This window comes from Pleurodeles waltl, chromosome 4_2, assembly GCF_031143425.1.
Source record: "Pleurodeles waltl isolate 20211129_DDA chromosome 4_2, aPleWal1.hap1.20221129, whole genome shotgun sequence".
NCBI lineage: Eukaryota > Metazoa > Chordata > Amphibia > Caudata > Salamandridae > Pleurodeles > Pleurodeles waltl.
The window spans coordinates 516,312,742-516,334,386 of record NC_090443.1 but is presented as its reverse complement, the minus strand read 5'-3'; the positions used below and the strand labels follow the sequence as shown (position 1 = coordinate 516,334,386).

The window sequence follows — 21,645 nt, the reverse complement described above, 5'->3', positions numbered from 1 at the left end:
ATTAATACCAGCTACCTACCACACTTTCTTATCAAAGATTGGAGGCCGCATACGTTACCACATCCTCCAGTGGTCAGCAATAACATCAGACATGAGTACTAGATGTAGTATCCAAGTGGTGTACTTTAGTATTCCTCCAGAAGCCTCTAAATACTTCTCCATCAGGACCACCATCTTCACATTTAAAGCAACTCCTCGTAGACATATCTTTCATGCTACACAAAGGAGCATTGGAGATCGTCCCAACTCTTCGAAGGGGCCAGGGGTTTTACTCTATTTTTTTTATTTTTTTTCGGTGAAAAAACCTTTGGGGGATTAGGGTCCCATCTTAGATCTGAAAGCCTTAAACATTTTCCTGAAAAAACAAACGTTTCGTATGGTAACTCTTGAGGACATTCTACGCCTCTTAAATACAGGAGATTACATAACATCTCTAGATCTCCGGGATACATACTTCCTTGTCACAATACATCAGAATCATCAAAAATGTCTCCGTTTCAGCATAGCTGACATGCATCTACAGTTCAGGGTCCTACCATTCTGGCTAAAATCAGCCCACAGAAGTTTTACCAAAATGCTCGCCCCCAGTAGCAGCTCATCTACGACAACTATTAATACAGGTCTTTCTATACTTGGACGACTGGCTCATAAAGGCATCCACACAACATCAGGTGGTGCAACACATGTGCATTTGCCTGCAGTTGTTCAGAAGTCTGGGCCTTACCATCAACTATCAAGTCGCATTTCCATCCCACAAAGATTGAATTTCCTGGGAGCACTACTGGATACCAGACAAAGCAAAGCATTTCCATCCCAGGAGAGACCGCGAAAAATCTGCCAGATGGCTCACAAGCTATCCGCAAAAAAGTTTGTTTCATTACAGATTCATGGGAATGATTTCTTCATGTATTCCACTGGTTCAAAATTGCCGACTACACATGCGGCCTCTGCAGGAACAGTTAGACACCAGTGACTCCAGGTGAATGGCTCCTTTGAGGATCGTATTCAGATCACATCAGGGATAAAAACTGCCATGTCTTGGTAGACAAAACCATCAGATCTGTCCAAGGGCGCCTCATTGAAGCAACAAGTTCAGAATTTAATAATAATGACAGATGCGTCCCTCAAAGGTTGGGGTGCCCTCCTTCAGGATTTGCAAATAAGTAGTAACTGGACGCAAAGGGACAAAAAGCTTCACATAAACCAACTGGAACTGAAGGCAATCAATCAGGCACTAAGAGCTTTCTTGCCAAAAATCCAGAACTCAACAGTTCTCATAAGAATAGAAAATACCACAATTATTTTCTATCTGAACAAACCAGGAGAACGAAATCGTTAGGGCTCTCACATCAAGCCCAGAGCATTTTGAAGTGGGCCATAGAGAATCAAATTTCTCTGAAAGCAGAACATGTGCCAGGACAGTCCAACCTCCTGAGGGACTTGTTAAGCAGAACGATCACCCCGTATCACGAGTGGGAACTCGACCAACAGATTCTCGACCAGCTTTTCCAGAAATGGGGCAAGCAGAGTCTAGACCTTTTTGCCACAAGCGAAATCAAGAAATACCCATATTACGCAAGTTGGCATCCTCAGAAAGGGTCGTGGGGAAATGCTTTTTTGATGAGATGGTCAGGAATCTATGCCTCGTTATACTCTTCCAGAATTATAAAACAATTCCTCAAGTGTTTTTTTTTGTGTTCCCTCCAATGCAAAAACCTCCACCGTTCTGGCTTTTAAATGTAGTGCCAAGGCAACTCATCAAGCCACCATTTGAACTTAAATCCAGGTCAGAATTAAAATTCACTTTTATTAGCTCTTACGTCACCGAAGAGGGTAAGTGACATACGCGCCTTTACCATCAAGGATCCTTTTCTTCAGTTCACTCCAAACTGTGTTATACTTTGAAAAAATCCTAAGTATATACCAAAAGTACCATCAAATTCTCATCTGAATGAGCCAGTGATTTTACGAACGTTTTTTCCACATCTGCAAATGGTAGCGGAAAAGACTACATTCTTTGGATGTAAAGAGATGTCTTAAGTTTTAAATACGAAAATCAGACCAGCTGTTCGTAGCATATAGAGATGCAAAGAAGGGCTGTACTGTATCTAAGGAGACCATCACCATATGGATTGGATAGACTATGCAGTTTTGTCATTCTCAGGCAGGAAAGCCTTTAGGCAGTAAGGTTAAAGCCCATTCTACCAGAGCTGTAGCCACATCCACAGTTATATTTGCTGGAGTGCCTCTACAACATATCTGCTGGGCAGCAACATGGTCTAGTCCGCATACGTTCACGAAGCACTACTGCCTGGATGAAACTTACAAAACAGACACAGCCGTCAAGCAAGCAGTGCTAAGACTTCAATTAAGGTGAGCTTCTGTGTTTTTTTTCCCCACCTTACGCTTAATTGGTATTTTGTCAATACTCGCCTAGCATTATTATTATTAGTTCGTATATTATCGGTATTAACTATGGTTATCATCATCATTGTTATCATTCTAACCAGTAAAGTTATAGTAAAAACTTGCTGCTCATTATTCTAATTCAAGCATGTGAATCTATGAAAGATCCAATACTGGAGAAGAAAATTGATTACTTACCTGTTACTATGGTTCTCCAGTATTGGTATCTTTCATAGATTCACATGCTAATCACCCTCCTCCCCCTTAGAGGCTCCTCTCAAATATAAGACTATGTACTTCACACTCTTACTAGAAAATCTGAGGGAATCCGCCTCTGTTGGGAGCGTTCTAGAGGGTGCTGTTGCCTGTTTGGTTCTTTTTTTTTTTTAAAGAACATGGATAGGCTATAGCAGTGCCTGTCTGACATTGAGCCCTAGTGTAGTACACTAAATGCTATGTATATTTCTTTAAAGTTACAGTGGCGACTCTTCCACCTCAATGACTGGAATGATTCAAGTATGTGAATCTGAGAGATACCAATACTGGAGAACCATAGTTACAGGTAAGTAACCAATTTTCTTTCTGAAAGCTGACTTCAGTTCAGCCATAGAACAATAATCTTTGATAGGACTCTGTTCCAGGCTGTGTTTCTGTACAGTAAAGACAATTAGGTAATATGCTAGTTTCTGTTTCAGTTTTTGCTTTGTCTCCTCAGGCAGATATGTTTGATGGTAGTTCAGGCAATGCCTGCCTTTTCTAGGCCATATTATATTGTTCATAATAGTGTCAGGTGTACGTTGCATGGGGGACAGTCATGCCTTGTTATGAATGTTTCATTGCAGGACTCTGAATCAGGCTGTCTTTCCGTCCAAAAAATAGTGTTACTTTATATTTAACTTAAGCATGCAGTTACTGTGCAATGGTCAGTTTCAGGCAGTTTTGTTTTTTCTCCAGATGACTGATATAGATTTAAAACCATACGGAAGCAGCATGGATCACGCGAAGCCTGGAACTCCGCCTATTGGAGGGCGAAGTACTACCCCAACTTCTAGTCCCTTTCGGTAAGAAGTTTGTCATCCTTGTTAAAGAAGCATGATTCCAGGAAAATATTGGCAGTATGTTATATTTAAGTAAGCGTGTTTTCATTGAATGTACATGAACACACTCAGCAGCATTAAATGCAGATGGATCCAAGTGAATTCCCTCTGAGGTTTAGGATAGCCTCTATCCCCTAAAGCAAATATCTGATGCATAAAAGGGCAGATGCAAAAATTGGTTGCAGAGTCACTGCAAAATGTAGGACTGTCTTTTCCCTGACCATGTTCCTTCAACTCTGAAGATCTTAGGGTTTTCAAATGGCAATTCCAGGCTTGGAGTTTTCCACTTTTAGATGGATGTTTCACATGAATGGCTGGTTGGCGCTTCGGCAGTTGAATGATGACTAAATCTGTTAGCAGTGAATTGGATTTAAGGAAGTGTTTATTTTGGTTCAAGATTGGAACTGTAATGTAGAACATTGTACAGAATGCAATTTGGTAATTTGCTCATTGGTCCAAGGCATGTAATGATTGCAAGCACATTTTATTAAAAACTGACTTGTAAAATTAATCAGTACTTCATTTAGAGGAATATGTTGTATAAATGCTAAAGCTTCTTTTTCCACATGCAATTCTCTATATTGCCAGAACCTTCTAGAATATCCTACTACTGACCAGGTGTGCCTCAGTTTTGTCTGGGCCTTAGGTATTGAGAAGGTGGTGTTGACTACAAATATAACAAGACGACCTGAAATTCATTCTTCAGATATATAGCTGCAGATTCACATGCTGTGCACTGATCCTGCCATCTCGTGTTGGGCTCGGAGTGTTACAAGTTGTTTTTCTTCGAAGAAGTCTTTTCGAGTCACGGGACTGAGTGACTCCTTCCTTTCGGCTCCATTGCGCATGGGCGTCAACTCCATCTTAGATTGTTTTCTTTCCGCCATCGGGTTCGGACGTGTTCCTCTTCACTCCGTATTTCAAATCGGGAAAGTTAGCTAAAGTATCAAAAATTAGACGGTATTGTTATCGCTTGGTACCCGTTTAGTGTTAGTGTATCGGCACCGACATCAAGACAGCTCCGGCGGCCCTTCAGGGCTTCCACTCTTCACTGAGGCCTGGTCGGCCCGACCACACCAATCGTCTCAGACTAATGGACCGGACCCCCTTCCGTTTCTGTCCTAAGTGTCACGCAAAGTATCCTTATACAGACCAGCACCGGGTTTGTAATCTGTGTTGGTCACGAACACAGAGAGGATACTTGTGAAGCTTGCAGAGCGTTTCGGTCAAAGAAGACCTTGAGAGATCAACGCGCAAGAAGACTGCAAATGGTGTTGAAACAGAAAACAGCTCGACGTCGAGGAGGAGGAGGAAAGAATCTCTATCCAAGAGACGGACTCGGATGACCAAATACCACAATTGGACACATATTACCACAGACACATGGGTCCTATCAATTATCCAACATGGTTATTGCACAGAATTCACAAAATTCCCTCCAGATGTGCCAACAAAACCGCACAGACTGTCTCCACAACACTTAGACCTATTACATATAGAGGTCCAAGCACTGTTACAAAAATAAGCAATAGAGCTAGTACCCAATCACCAGAAAGGAACAGGCAATAGAGCTAGTACCCAATCACCAGAAAGGAACAGGCATTTACTCACTATATTTCCTCATTCCAAAAAAGGACAAAACGTTAAGGCCTATCTTAGATCTCAGAACACTAAATCTCTTCATCAAATCAGATCATTTCCACATGGTAACACTTCAAGACGTAGTTCCCTTCCTAAAAAAGGGGGAATACATGACAACACTGGATCTCAAGGATCCGTATTTCCACATACCCATCCATCCTTTTCACAGGAAATACCTAAGGTTTGTAATTCAAGGCAAACATTATCAATTCAAAGTACTACAGTTCGGGATAACAACTGCCCCCAGAGTATTTACAAAATGCCTAGCCGTAGTAGCAGCTCACATAAGGAGACAGCACATGCACGTATTCCCATATTTGGACGACTGGCTAATAAAAGCCAACACTCAACAATGTCAATTGCACACGCAATACGTCATAGAAACTCTACACAAACTAGGGTTTTCTATAAATTACCTAAAATCACATCTGCTACCATCCCAAATACAACAATACTTGGGAGCAACACTCAACACACAGAGCAATTGCCACTCCAAGTCCACAGAGTCCAATCGTTCCAAAATGTAAGATCAAGCATACAACCAAACCAACACTACACAGTAAAGTTTGTAATGAGACTACCAGGCATGATGTCCTCATGCATAGCCATTGTCCCAAACGCAAGACTACATATGCGGCCCTTACAAAAGTGCCTAGCAAAACAATGGACGCAAGCACAGGTTCAACTACAAGATCTAGTGTTGATAGACCGCCAAACACACTCTTCGCTTCAATGGTGGAACCCTATAAATTTAAACAAAGGGCGGCCATTTCAAGACCCAGTGCCTCACGGCATTATCACAACAGATGCTTCCATGGTTGGGTGGGGAGCACACCTCAACGATCACAGCATACAAGGTCAATGGGACAATCAACAAAAACTACTTCACATAAATCATTTGGAACTGCTAGCGGTATTTCTAGCATTAAAAGCATTTCAACCACTAATAGCCCACAAACACATTCTTGTCAAGACAGACAATATGACAACAATGTATTACCTCAACAAACAAGGGGGGGGGACACGCTTGTCACAACTGTCTATTATTAGCACAAATAATTTGGCATTGGGCAATTCCTAACAACATTCGCCTAATAGCACAATACATAGGAGGCATTCAAAATCAGTTAGCCGACAATTTGTCGAGATCAACAGCAAACCCACGAATGGGAAATACATCCCCAGATCCTACAGTATCACTTCCACCGCTGGGGGACACCAGACATAGATCTATTTGCAACAAAAGAAAACGCAGAATGCCAAAACTTCGCGTCCAGGTACCCACACCCTCAGTCCAACGGCAATGCTCTATGGATCAGCTGGTCAGGGATATTTCCTTACGCTTTTCCCCCTCTCCCGCTCATTCCTTATCTGGTCAACAAACGGAGTCAAACCAAACTCAAACTAATACTCCTAGCACCAACCTGGGCTCGCCAACACTGTTGGACTTATCAGTGGTACCCTACATCAAACTACCAAACAAACCAGATCGCTCAATCTAGCAATCTGGCTCCTGAAGTCTTAGAATTCGGACATTTAAACCTTTCACAAAAGTGTATGGAGGTCATTAAACAAGCAAGAAAACCTACAACAAGACATTGTTACGGAAACAAATGGAAAAGATTTGTTTGCTACTGTCAGACTAATCAAATTATGCCACTAGACTCAACAACATAAGACATTGTAAGTTATTTATTACACTTACAAAAGTCTAATCTGGCTTTCTCTTCCATTAAAATCCATCTCACTGCAATATCTGCCTATCTGCAGATTAAACATCGCTTTTTAGAATACCAGTTATTAAAGCATTTATGGATGGACTAAAAAGAATCGTACCCCCAAGGACACCACCAGTACCTTCGTGGAACCTTAATATTGTATTAACACGACTCATGGGCCCACCATTCGAACCCATGCATTCTTGTCAAATCCAATTTCTGACTTGGAAAGTAGCCTTTCTAATAGCCATCACATCACTTAGAAGAGTAAGTGAAATACAAGCATTCAAGAACCATTTATACAAATACATAAAGTGGTTCTCCGTACAAATCCAAAATTCTTACCAAAGGTCATATCACCATTCCATCTAAACCAAACAGTGGAACTCCGTCTTCTTTCCACAACCAGACTCAGTAGCTGAAAGGGCCTTGCATACATTAGACATAAAAAGGGCACTAATGTATTACATTGACAGAATGAAACAATTTCGTAAAACAAAACAATTGTTTGTAGCTTTCCAGATTGTTTTCTTTCCGCCATCGGGTTCGGACGTGTTCCTCTTTGCTCCGTGTTTCGGTTCGGAAAGTTAGTTAAAACTCGGAAAATTCGATGGTATTGTTTGCGTTTGGTATCTGGTTAGTTAACGCAGATCGACACCGAATTAAAGAAGAGCTCCGGTAGCCCTTCGGGGCTTCTATCCCCCGGCGGGGCCTGGTCGGCCCGACCGCGTGCATCTTCAAGGCTCATGGAATGGACCCCATTTCGCTTCTGCCCCGAATGCCACAATAAGTATCCTTACACAGATCAGCATCTGGTCTGTAATTTGTGTTTGTCCCCCGAACACAAAGAGGATACTTGCGAGGCTTGCCAGGCATTTCGGTCGAAGAAAACGCTACGGGATCGGAGAGCACGATGACTTCAAATGGCATCGGTGCCGTCAGGATACCACGACGTCGAACAAGAGGAGACTTTCTCCATTGCTGATTCGGACGAGCCCGAAACGGAGCAGCCGGCGAAAACCGTGAGTAAACCAGCCCCGGACAAAACTCACGCCAAAATCATGAAGGCCCAGGGGATGCCACCGCCAGCAGGCCATGGCTTAACCCGTAAAATCGGTGACCAACCATCAGCACCGAAAAAGGGCACACACCTGTTGAAGTCATCCGACTCCAGTCGAGATACCGGCACAGAGTATACTCGACACCGAGAACCTGGCTCTGACCAAACTCGACATCGAGATACCGGCTCCGACCAAAATCAGCACCGAGAGATCGGCATCCCGAAACCCAAAAAAGTAGCATCGGAGCCGAAAAAGACTGTTGAAAATATTTCGGTGCCGAAACACCCGGCTTCGGAGCCGAAAACAAGCTCCTACTCCGAAGAACAAGGCCTTTCAGCACAACTCCAAGGCCATAAATTTGAACAAGAGCTAGAAGCAGGGGAGCCAGATTATACACAAAGAAGGCTCCATATTCAAAAGGAAACAGGGAAAATAAGAACTCTCCCTCCTATTAAGATGAAAAGGAAACTTGCTTTCCAAGACACAGGAAAACAACCAAAGGCAAAGGTGGCAAAAGAAGTGACTCCACCTCGTTTTTTTGCCACAACCATCACCACACCGCAACCGTCACCAATTGCGACATCCCCTATGATGCAATCTCCAACTCACACAGGGATGAGCCAGGATGACCCAGATGCATGGGATCTATATGATGCACCAGTATCTGACAATAGTCCAGACTGCTACCCAGCAAGGCCATCACCACCTGAAGACCGTACTGCTTACACGCAGGTGGTGTCCAGTGCAGCTGCTTTTCACAATGTGGCACTGCACGCTGAACCGATTGAGGATGACTTTTTATTCAGTACTTTGTCGTCAACACACAGTCAGTACCAAAGTCTTCCAATGTTACCAGGGATGTTGAAACACGCTAAACAAGTCTTTCAAGAGCCCGTCAAAGGCAGAGCAGTCACACCTAGGGTGGAGAAAAAGTACAAGCCTTCCCCTACAGACCCTGTGTACATCACGCAACAACTGACACCTGACTCAGTAGTCGTAGGCGCAGCAAGTAAATGGGCTAATTCACACACACCTCTGGAGATGCACCACCACCTGACAAAGAAAGTCGACAGTTTGATGCAGCAGGGAAAAGAGTTGCAGCACAGGCAGCCAATCAATGGCTCATTGCCAATTCACAGGCTTTATTGTCAAGATGTGTAGGAAGTTGGCTCTGTATGCACTATTTCAAAGTAAGGAATAGTATGCACAGAGTCCAAGGGTTCCCCTTAGAGGTAAGATAGTGGCAAAAAGAGAATACTAATGCTCTATTTTGTGGTAGTGTGGTCGAGCAGTAGGCTTATCAAAGGAGTAGTGTTAAGCATTTGTTGTACATACACAAGCAATAAATGAGGAACACACACTCAGAGACAATTCCAGGCCAATAGGTTTTTGTATAGAAAAATATATTTTCTTAGTTTATTTTAAGAACCACAGGTTCAAATTTTACATGTAATACTTCAAATGAAAGGTATTGCAGGTAGGTACTTTAGGAACTTTGAATAATCACAATAGCATATATACTTTTCACATAAATCACATATAGCTATTTTAAAACTAGACAGTGCAATTTTCACAGTTCCTAGGGGGAGTAAGAGTTTGTTAGTTCTTGCAGGTAAGTAAACCACCTACGGGGTTCAAGTTTGGGTCCAAAGTAGCCCACCGTTGGGGGTTCAGAGCAACCCCAAAGTTACCACACCAGCAGTTCAGGGCTGGCCAGGTGCAGAGTTCAAAGTGGTGCCCAAAACACATAGGCTTCAATGGAGAAGGGGGTGCCCCGGTTCCAGTCTGCCAGCAGGTAAGTACCCGCGTCTTCGGAGGGCAGACCAGGGGGGTTTTGTAGGGCACGGGGGGACACAAGTTAGCACAGAAAGTACACCCTCAGCAGCACGGGGCGGCAAGGGTGCAATGTGCAAACACACGTCGGGTTTCCAATGGAAATCAATGGGAGACCAAGGGGTCTCTTCAGCGATGCAGGCAAGGGGGGGGCTCCTCGGGGTACAGGCTTTGCTACTAGCCACAGAGTGACAAAGGCACTCTCCCCATGTGGCCAGCAATATGTCTGGAGTGTGGCAGGCTGCTAAAACCAGTCAGCCTACACAGGTAGTTGGTTAAGGTTTCAGGGGGCACCTCTAAGGTGCCCTCTGGGGTGTATGTTACACTAAAATGTACACTGGCATCAGTGTGCATTTATTGTGCTGAGAAGTTTGATACCAAACTTCCCAGTTTTCAGTGTAGCCATTATGGTGCTGTGGAGTTTGTGTTTGACAGACTCCCAGACCATATACTCTTATGGCTACCCTGCACTTACAATGTCTAAGGTTTTGCTTTGCCACTGTAGGGGCACAGTGCTCATGCACTTGTGCCCTCACCTATGGTATAGTGCACCCTGCCTTAGGGCAAAAAGTCAGGGGGTAACCATGCCAAGGAGGCATTTCCTTACACAATATCCCCCCCCACACACACAAACGAAAGAGGATGAGATTAACCTTTCCCAAGAGAGTCTTCATTTTCTAAGTGGAAGAAACTGGAAAGGCCATCTGCATTGGCATGGGCAGTCCCAGGTCTGTGTTCCACTATAAAGTCCATTCCCTGTAGGGAGATGGACCACCTCAACAGTTTTGGATTTTCACCTTTCATTTGCATCAGCCATCTGAGAGGTCTGTGGTCAGTCTGAACTACAAAGTGAGTACCAAAGAGGTATGGTCTCAGCTTCTTCAGGGACCAAACCACAGCAAAGGCCTCCCTCTCAATGGCACTCCAACGCTGCTCCCTGGGGAGTAACCTCCTGCTAATGAAAGCAACAGGCTGGTCAAGGCCATCATCATTTGTCTTCGATCGCAGAACACTAAATCTTTACATCAAATCAGATCACTTTCACATGGTAACACTTCAAGATGTAATCCCCTTGCTCAAACAACAAGACTACATGACAACATTAGATCTCAAAGATGCGTATTTCCATATACCCATACATCCTTAACACAGGAAATACTTACGGTTTGTAATCCAAGGAGTACATTACCAATTCAAAGTGTTACCATTCGGGATAACAACAGCACCAAGGGTATTTACAAAATGCCTTGCAGTAGTAGCAGCCCATATCAGAAGACAGCACATACTCTTATTCCTGTATCTAGACGATTGGTTAGTCAAAACCAACACGCAGGAACAGTGTCTTCAACACACAAAATACGTCATAGAAACCCTTCACAAACTAGTGTTCTCACTAAACTACCAAAAATTACACTTACAGCCGTGTCAAATACAACAATACTTAGGAGCGACAATCAACACAGAAAAAGGGATTGCCACTCCAAGTCCACAAAGAGTACAAGCATTCCAAAACGTAATACAAAGCATACACCCAAACCAAAGTTTTCAGGTAAAATTAGTGATGAAACTACTAGGCATGATGTCATCATGCATAGCCATTGTCCCAAACGCAAGATTACACATGCGGCCCTTACAACAGTGCCTAGCAACACAATGGTCACAAGCACAGGGTCAGCTTCAAGATCTAGTGTTGATAGACCGCCAAACACACATCTCGCTTCAATGGTGGAATCCTATAAATTTAAACAAAGGGCGGCCTTTCCAAGACCCAGTGTCTCAATACGTGATCACAACAGATGCTTCCATGATAGGGTGGGAAGCACACCTCTACCAACACAGCATCCAGGGACAATGGGACACTCAGCAGAAACAACTTCATATAAATCAGTTAGAACTACTAGCAGTGTTTCAAGCGTTGAAAGCATTTCAACCACTAATAGCCCACAAACACATTCTTGTCAAAACAGACAACATGACAACAATGTATTACTTAAACAGGGAGGGACACACTCAACACAGTTGTCTCTTAGCACAAAAGATTTGGCATTGGGCGATTCACAATCACATTCGCCTAATAGCGCAATACATACCAGAAATTCAAAACCAGTTAGCTGACAATCTCAGTCGGGATCACCAACAGACCCACAAATGGGAAATTCATCCCCAGATACTACAAACCTACTTCCAAACCTGGGGAACACCACAAATAGACCTATTCGCAACAGAAGAAAACACAAAATGCCAAAACTTTGCATCCAGGTACCCACAGCCTCACTCCAAGGGCAATGCGTTATGGATGAGTTGGTCAGGGATATTTGCTTGCGCTTTCCCCCTCTCCCACTCCTTCTGTATCTCGTAAACAAATTGAGTCAAAACAAACTCAAACTAATACTAATAGCACCAACTTGGGCACGACAACCTTGGTACACAACACTACTAGACCTGTCAGTAGTGCCTCATATCAAACTGCCAAACAGACCAGATCTGTTAACTCAACACAAACAACAGATCAGGCACCCGAATCCAGCATCGTTCAATCTAGCAATCTGGCTCCTGAAGTCTTAGAATTCGGACATCTAGACCTTACACAAGAATGTATGGAGGTCATCAAACAGGCTAGAAAACCTACTACAAGACATTGCTACGCAAATAAATGGAAAAGATTTGTTTATTACTGTCATAATAATCAAATTCAACCATTACACGCTTCCGCCAAAAACATTGTAAGCTACTTACTACACTTACAAAAGTCTAAGTTAGCTTTTTCATCGATTAAAATACATCTCACATCAGTTGCGGCCTATCTGCAAATTACACATTCAACTTCACTATTCAGAATCCCAGTCATAAAAGTATTTATGGAGGGTCTAAAAAGGATTATTCCACCAAGAACACCACCAGTTCCTTTGTGGAACCTCAATATTGTATTTACACGACTCATGGGTCCACCATTTGAACCCATGCACTCTTGTGAGATACAATACTTAACCTGGAAAGTAGCCTTCCTAATAGCTATCACATCTCTCAGAAGAGTAAGTGAAAAACAAGCCTTTACCATACAAGAGCCCTTTATACAAATACACAAACATAAAGTAGTTCTACGCACAAATCCCAAATTTTTGCCAAGTCATATCACCGTTCCACTTAAATCAAACAGTAGAACTCCCAGTGTTCTTTCCAGAGCCAGATTCTGTAGCTGAAAGAGCATTACACACATTAGACATAAAATGAGCACTAATGTATTACATCAATAGAACCAAACAAATTCGCAAAACAAAACAATTGTTTGTAGCTTTCCAAAAACCTCATGCAGGAAATCCAATATCCAAACAAGGCATTGCCAGATGGATATTTAAGTGTATTCAAACCTGCTATATTAAAGCAAAAAGAGAACTGCCTATTACACCAAAGGCACACTCCACTAGAAAGAAAGGCGCCACCATGCCTTTCTAGGAAATATACCAATGACAGAAATCTGTACCGCAGCCACGTGGTCTACGCCTCATACATTCACTAAACATTACTGCGTGGATGTGTTAACACAACAAGCCACAGTAGGACAAGCAGTATTAAGAACAGTATTTCAAACAACTTCAACTCCTACAGGCTAAGCCACCGCTTTTGGGGAGATAACTGCTTACTAGTCTATGCATAGCATGTGTATCTGCAGCTACACACGCCATCGAACGTAAAATGTCACTTACCCAGTGTACATCTGTTCGTGGCATGAGACGCTGCAGATTCACATGCGCCCTCCCCGGGAGCCTGTAGCCCATATAAGTTGATAAAAATAGAACTTGTACATTTGTAAATTTGTAAATATATCACTTTTAGTCACATTATGTACATACATACTTACTCCATTGCATGGGCACTATTACTATATACACTACTCCTACCTCACACGCTGCGGGGAAAACAATCTAAGATGGAGTCGACGCCCATGCGCATTGGAGCCGAAATGGGAGGAGTCCCTCGATCTCGTGACTCGAAAAGACTTCTTCGAAGAAAAACAACTTGTAACACTCTGAGCCCAACACTAGATGGCGGGATATGCATAGCATGTGAATCTGCAGCGTCTCATGCCACGAACAGATGTACACTGGGTAAGTGACATTTTCCATATATATGTGTGTGTGTGTGTGTGTGTATGTATGTATATATATATGTGTATATATATAATACATATATTTGAGTAAGCTTCTTAGCCTCTAGATGCATTGAGATAGACGTGGGCTGATAGATTGCTTGTCTTATCCAATTTGGATGTTTACAGGGAACTTACCTTCTTATAAAAATGTTTTTTTTTTATTTATGTTTAAACTGCAACTATTAAAGTACATCAGTGATGGCTGTGCAGTACTAGTTGTACTGGGCTTGTCCGTACCAAATGTAGGAAATGTACCCTCTGGTGCTCACTTCTTCAGCAGCATTCGTCTATATCATACCCTGAGGATTCAGTTTAATGTGTAGTAGTTGATGTTTGATATGAAATCTTTCTAGTCTATATACAATATTTCAGTTGCTCAGGCTGTAGAGGTGTTCCTAAGTCTGTATCCCAGCTACATCTTGCCAGTGATGCTGTGATCATTGTATCGTCCTGAATACCATTATAAAGACTGGATATTGTTTGGAATTAGTACTTAATCAACTGAGTGACCATAGGTAATTTGGGATGCTCAGCCATATAGTGTGCCTTTGTTTTCATCAGTTATGATTTCTAAAATATAAAAGTAGTGAGGTCTCCTAGTGTTTTAAAAGACCTGAGTGGCAAATATTTACCTTCCAAATCTACCTATTCTGATATGGTTAGCCCCAACTTAGCTTGTTTCGATTATTGCTTTGTGTTCACACACCAGTGGTGTACCAACATTATTCAATAGTTATGTCAGATGCCGTTACTATCTCGATAGTGGCCAGCCTGTACATGCTACTAGTTCCTAAACATCCACTAGTGTGCAGTGATGGCTCATTCAGAATCGTCAGTAGTGGGGGGTGGATGCTTCTACATCCAACTTCACTTCAGTGCATGGATTCTGCACTCCGGAACTGTATCAATGTGCCTTTGCTGCCAAGAAATACACCTATGTTCAGTTCAGAGAATCATTCTTGGTTAAGTGTAGGGGCCACTATCTTCTGCTTCAGTCTGGGTTGATTTCCTTCGCTGACGACCACTGTTCTTAACCTTTATTAAAATCCAAAAGTGAACTGTAGCGGCAAGTAGTTAACTGTACTGAGTACTAACTGACCCTGCACCTTCATGAATACCAGAAGCTGTCATCCTTCAAATCACAGAGTCAAGCCAGTGGGGTGGTTCATTTTTATAGGAAAGACAGTAGAAGGAACCATCTGTCAATGAAAGTTTCCTCCAGTCCCTCGAAAATCCAAGGAAAAATAAGATGGTTTACACAATCATAGACCATACTAATGACCTGAAAATTAGGATTTCAGCTAAGTAACACTTTCCTCTCTGTCACAGGATTCTCTCTCATATCACTTGATAAAATAGCAAGGTAAATACTTCTCTGGCCCCTGAGAAGGGTTCCAAAAACATAAGCAGAAGCATGAATACCCCCAACTAGGCAAACATGTTATGCAGAGAAGAGTGACCCACTAGAATATTTGTTCTGTTGACTAAATCAGTACGTTAGTGCTGAGCAAATGAATGAAGTGACCTCCAGGTTGCTGCTCTGCAGATGTTTTGTATAGGTTCATTTTTCATGCGGTCTTAAGAAGAAGGTCGCAGGAAGGATGTGAAACTGAGTAGCGGCTGCATCCTGTCCCCAGAATCAGGCTCTACATTAATGAACAGGTACTTTCTTCTGCGTATGCGACTGAGCATGCATGTACCTTGTCATATGGGCGGTGTGGGAGAGAGTATGGCTTGTTAAGTCATACATGCTGGTTACAGAAATTGGCTACATTTTTCCATATCAAGAAGACTATGGGCATAACTATTAATAATGAGCACCTGGAGGAATCTGTGCTACTTCTTTAATCACTGGATATTGAATAAATTCTCGCACATACATATGCCCTTTTTCACCATATGCTGTCAGCAGCTAGGAAGTAGGGTTATAGCCAGGGCCACAGGAACTGTTCAGGATAGGAAGCGCAAACTGAGGCAAGATTGGCTTAATCATATTGCCAAAAAAAGGCAAATTGTCTGGCGTAATGCAGTACATTTTGCAACAGTATTAATTTGTTTTGTCATTTTTACATGGTAATACAGCCTTAACAAGAGTTTCATCTCACTGGTACCAGTTTAACAGATGAACACAACAGTAACTTAAGATCTGTGTGAGCTAGAATCAATTTTTTTGTTAAAATCTGCATAATATGCAGCAGATGATGGATTACATGGCAAATAGATAAATATGTGGAAAACGTTGCAGCTTTTAACTGTTGTAATGACTAACCTTAGCCTATTCGTGACAATAAATAGGTGTTTGATCTTCTCTTAGATTAACGTGCTTCCTTTTAAACAGTGACAGAAGTTTGCAGAGATCCTAAAATGCCTTCAAATGCTGCTCATTCAAAGATAACTCTTATCCTAGCTGGTAAGATCCCAGAGTCTCAGCAAGTGTTATTTTTAATGTCTTTCTTCTGAGCACCATTCCGGTGGCTGGACATATGTACCAGGCTATGTCCTTCAGGTAACTGGCAGGTTAGCTCCATCTGAACTTGCTTTTCTTACTTGCAAGCTGCCTTTAGTTTGTCTGCTTATTTACCATAGCAGAAGCCACATTTTCCTACAGCTCTTCTCAATAGAAAATCTAAGATTCTGAACATCTTGGGTCACTAGGTCGTTGGAGCTGGAAGCCTGTCCATGAGAAAATGCAATGAGATGCCTTTTGGTGTTATATTCGCCATAAACCAGATGGTGATATTTGCAGTGTCCATCTTATTTGAACACACGTTCCCTCTTTCCACCTGCTGCAAGATATAACAGGATAGAGATGGCTCAGTAAAACAGTTGATGCTGACCGGAATGGATGCAGTGGTCTTCTCGACAGGCTCAAGAGATTTACATTGCCCCACCACACTTTGATGTGGTTCACTGGGTTTTCAGTTGTTGTCCAAACCAGATTGGAAGGTATGCCAATCTGTACAGTTGCAGGGAAAAGACTCAAGACAATAAATCTGTTAGTTCCCAGGGAGTTTTAACTGTAGCAAGGTTTCATCAGCAGTGCCGTGCATTCCGGGCAGGAGCTTACATTTAACTATGCTTTTCAGACCCCATTAGCTCAAACCTTGATTTGTCAGCACTACAGTAGCTTGAGTCGAAAGAGTCAAAACCACAACTGTCCTCCATACTTAATCACTTCTAAGGAATATTGAACATTTTGGGCTGGATTGCTGTGGCGCCCCAAATAGGAAGAATGGAGTGAGATTACTTTGAATCAGTGGGTCCCCCAGATCGAGATGTTGACTGCAGATTTAATGAAGGCTGCCAGTTTTCCTCACATTAATGCCTTGATGAAGGCAGCAGGCATCTAGCGAAGGGAACTAGAGAGTTCACAGATAGAAGAAAGGGGATAGGTGCTTCTCCACTTATTTTGTAATACTCAAGACGGATGAGGGACTCCACCAAGTCTTTGCCATCTCAACAGATTCCAGTAGACAACGATTTTAAAAATGATCACTATCCGGCAGGTTCTTCAGTACATGTACTGGATGATTCTGAATCTTCAGGATGTCTAATTTTATGTTCCAGTTTAGGCATGCCTCATGACGTTTATAGCTTTACAGTTGTAGGAAGCTGGCTCTGTATGTATTATATCAAAGTGAGATAGTGTGCACAGAGTCCAGGGGTTCCCCAGAGGCTTGACAGAGGCAATAATAGATAATACTAATGCTCTATTTGTGGTAGTGTGGTCGAGCAGTTAGGCTTATCAGAGGGTAGTGTTAAGCATCTGTTGTACACACACAAGCAACAGACGTAACACACACTCAATGACTTCACTCCAGACCAATAGGATTTTATATAGAAAAATGTTTTGTTAATTTATTTCTAGAACCACAAGATTCAGTTTGCAGGTAAGTGCATATAATGTAAGGTACTTTGCATAGTTCTAATCAGAACTTAGAATGGAATCGACAATGTGGACAATTTTCAACAGTTCGTGGGGAAGACAAAATTGTACAGTTTCGACTTACAGTTCTTATTTGCGGATGTTAGGTAGTCTGTCGTTGGGGGTTCAAGTTAACCCCAAACGCCCACCACCATCAACACTGGGCTGGTCAGGTCAAAGAGGCACCAAATTAACGTGGGCTCCTATGGAGCCAGGGTGGTGCTTGGAATCTGGTCAGCCAGCAGGTAAGTACCTGCAACTCAGGGGGCAGACTGGGGGGGAGGAGGGTTCAGGAGGACTGGAGGGGGCACCAAACAAACACCCTCAGCGGCACTAGGGCAGCTGGGTGCAGCGTGCAAATAGGGCGTCTGGTTTCCAATTCAACTCTGAGGGAGCCCCGGGGGTCACTCTGAGGCTGCAGGCGAGGTCTGGGGGGGCCAGGTTCTCCAAGGCCTGGGGGCTGCGGGTGCAGTGGGTCCTTTAGGCATCAGATATCTTCACCCGGAGCTCGCGGTCAGGGGGTCCTCTGGATTCTCTTTGCAGGTGCCGTCGTGGAGGTTTGGAGGGGTTAGCCCAGGGTGGGCTCTTGCTCCCAATCACCTAGGGACCCTTTCTTGCTGGTGGGACCACCTGGACATGGGCTGTGGGTGTCTGGTGCACAGGGGTCAGGACTCACGCATCCGGAGTGAGGTGGGAGTCCTTAGTTGGATGTTTCTTTTGGACAGAGCCGCTGTCCTTGGGAATTCTTGGTCCTTTGGTTATGCAGGGCAGTTCTCTGGAGTTGTTAGAGGTTGCTGGGCCCGTTGGATGCGTTACTGTTTGTAAGGAAATGCCTCCTTGGCATGGTTGCCCCCTGACTTTTTGCCTTTGCTGATGCTATGTTTACAATTGAAAGTGTGCTGAGGCCTGCTAACCAGGCCCCAGCACCAGTGTTCTTTCCCTAACCTGTACTTTTGTATCCACAATTGGCAGACCCTGGCATCCAGATAAGTCCCTTGTAACTGGTACTTCTAGTACCAAGGGCCCTGATGCCAAGGAAGGTCTCTAAGGGCTGCAGCATGTCTTATGCCACCCTGGAGACCTCTCACTCAGCACAGACACACTGCTTGCCAGCTTGTGTGTGCTAGTGAGAACAAAATGAGTAAGTCGACATGGCACTCCCCTCAGGGTGCCATACCAGCCTCTCACTGCCTATGCAGTATAGGTAAGACACCCCTCTAGCAGGCCTTACAGCCCTAAGGCAGGGTGCACTACACCATAGGTGAGGGTACCAGTGCATGAGCATGGTACCCCTACAGTGTCTAAACAAAACCTTAGACATTGTAAGTGCAGGGTAGCCATAAGAGTATATGGTCTGGGAGTTTGTCAAACACGAACTCCACAGCACCATAATGGCTACACTGAAAACTGGGAAGTTTGGTATCAAACTTCTCAGCACAATAAATGCACACTGATGCCAGTGTACATTTTATTGCAAAATACACCCCGGAGGGCACCTTAGAGGTGCCCCCTGAAACTTAACCGACTGTCTGTGTAGGCTGACTAGTTCCAGCAGCCTGCCACACTAGAGACATGTTGCTGGCCCCATGGGGAGAGTGCCTTTGTCACTCTGAGGCCAGTAACAAAGCCTGCACTGGGTGGAGATGCTAACACCTCCCCCAGGCAGGAGCTGTGACACCTGGCGGTGAGCCTCAAAGGCTCACCCCTTTGTCACAGCCCAGCAGGGCACTCCAGCTTAGTGGAGTTGCCCGCCCCCTCCGGCCACGGCCCCCACTTTTGGCGGCAAGGCTGGAGGGAACAAAGAAAGCAACAAGGAGGAGTCACTGGCCAGTCAGGACAGCCCCTAAGGTGTCCTGAGCTGAGGTGACTCTGACTTTTAGAAATCCTCCATCTTGCAGATGGAGGATTCCCCCAATAGGGTTAGGATTGTGACCCCCTCCCCTTGGGAGGAGGCACAAAGAGGGTGTACCCACCCTCAGGGCTAGTAGCCATTGGCTACTAACCCCCCAGACCTAAACACGCCCTTAAATTTAGTATTTAAGGGCTACCCTGAACCCTAGAAAGTTAGATTCCTGCAACTACAAGAAGGACTGCCTAGCTGAAAAACCCCTGCAGAGGAAGACCAGAAGACGACAACTGCCTTGGCTCCAGAAACTCACCGGCCTGTCTCCTGCCTTCCAAAGATCCTGCTCCAGCGACGCCTTCCAAAGGGACCAGCGACCTCGACATCCTCTGAGGACTGCCCCTGCTTCGAAAAGACAAGAAACTCCCGAGGACAGCGGACCTGCTCCAAGAAAAGCTGCAACTTTGTTTCCAGCAGCTTTAAAGAACCCTGCAAGCTCCCCGCAAGAAGTGTGAGACTTGCAACACTGCACCCGGCGACCCCGACTCGGCTGGTGGCGATCCAACACCTCAGGAGGGACCCCAGGACTACTCTAAGACTGTGAGTACAAAAACCTGTCCCCCCTGAGCCCCCACAGCGCCGCCTGCAGAGGGAATCCCGAGGCTTCCCCTGACCGCGACTCTTTGAATCCAAAGTCCCGACACCTGGGAGAGACCCTGCACCTGCAGCCCCCAGGACCTGAAGGACCGGACTTTCACTGGAGGAGTGACCCCCAGGAGTCCCTCTCCCTCGCCCAAGTGGAGGTTTCCCCGAGGAACCCCCCCCTTGCCTGCCTGCAGCGCTGAAGAGATCCCTAGATCTCCCATTGACTTCCATTACAAACCCGACGCTTGTTTCTACACTGCACCCGGCCGCCCCCGCGCTGCTGAGGGTGAAATTTCTGTGTGGACTTGTGTCCCCCCCGGTGCCCTACAAAACCCCCCTGGTCTGCCCTCCGAAGACGCGGGTACTTACCTGCAAGCAGACCGGAACCGGGGCACCCCCTTCTCTCCATTCTAGCCTATGTGTTTTGGGCACCACTTTGAACTCTGCACCTGACCGGCCCTGAGCTGCTGGTGTGGTGACTTTGGGGTTGCTCTGAACCCCCAACGGTGGGCTACCTTGGACCAAGAACTAAGCCCTGTAAGTGCCTTACTTACCTGGTTAACCTAACAAATACTTACCTCCCCTAGGAACTGTGAAAATTGCACTGTGTCCACTTTTAAAACAGCTATTTGTCAATAACTTGAAAAGTATACATGCAATTTTTATGATTTGAAGTTCCTAAAGTACTTACCTGCAATACCTTTCGAATGAGATATTACATGTAGAATTTGAACCTGTGGTTCTTAAAATAAACTAAGAAAAGATATTTTTCTATATAAAAACCTATTGGCTGGATTTGTCTCTGAGTGTGTGTACCTCATTTATTGTCTATGTGTATGTACAACAAATGCTTAACACTACTCCTTGGATAAGCCTACTGCTCGACCACACTACCACAAAATAGAGCATTAGTATTATCTATTTTTACCACTATTTTACCTCTAAGGGGAACCCTTGGACTCTGTGCATGCTATTCCTTACTTTGAAATAGCACATACAGAGCCAACTTCCTACACTGTTCTTCTTGCAGGTTCTTTGAAGCAGGAGACAAGCCGGTAGGGCTTGGGGCTAAAGCAGTTGTCGTCTTCCTTCTCTGCTGGGGTTTTCAGCTTAGCAGTCCCTCTTTCCTTTGTAGATCACCAGGAATCTCACTAGCTTGGTTCAGGGAGCCCTTGAATACAAGATTTAGGGGAATTTTAGAGGTCAGAGGGCAATAGCCAGTTGGCTACTGTCCCTGAGGGTGGCTACACTCTCCTTGTGCCCACTCCCTTTGGGGAGGGGGGGGGCACATTCCTATCCCTGTTGGTCCCTGTCCTCCAAACCAAG

General features: G+C 44.2%; 1 protein-coding gene across 3 annotated transcripts in view; it reads left to right on the top strand.

Annotated features, from left to right (window-relative positions):
• The window catches only part of PRRC2C (proline rich coiled-coil 2C), a 1,097,702-nt gene that overhangs the window by 1,014,205 nt on the left and 61,852 nt on the right, over nucleotides 1-21,645 (top strand). For all 3 annotated transcript variants that reach the window (XM_069232016.1, XM_069232017.1, XM_069232015.1), the window contains exon 32: nucleotides 3,361-3,467. In XM_069232016.1, coding sequence (XP_069088117.1) covers nucleotides 3,361-3,467 — 107 coding nt within the window. The remainder of the gene's footprint in view (nucleotides 1-3,360; nucleotides 3,468-21,645) is intronic.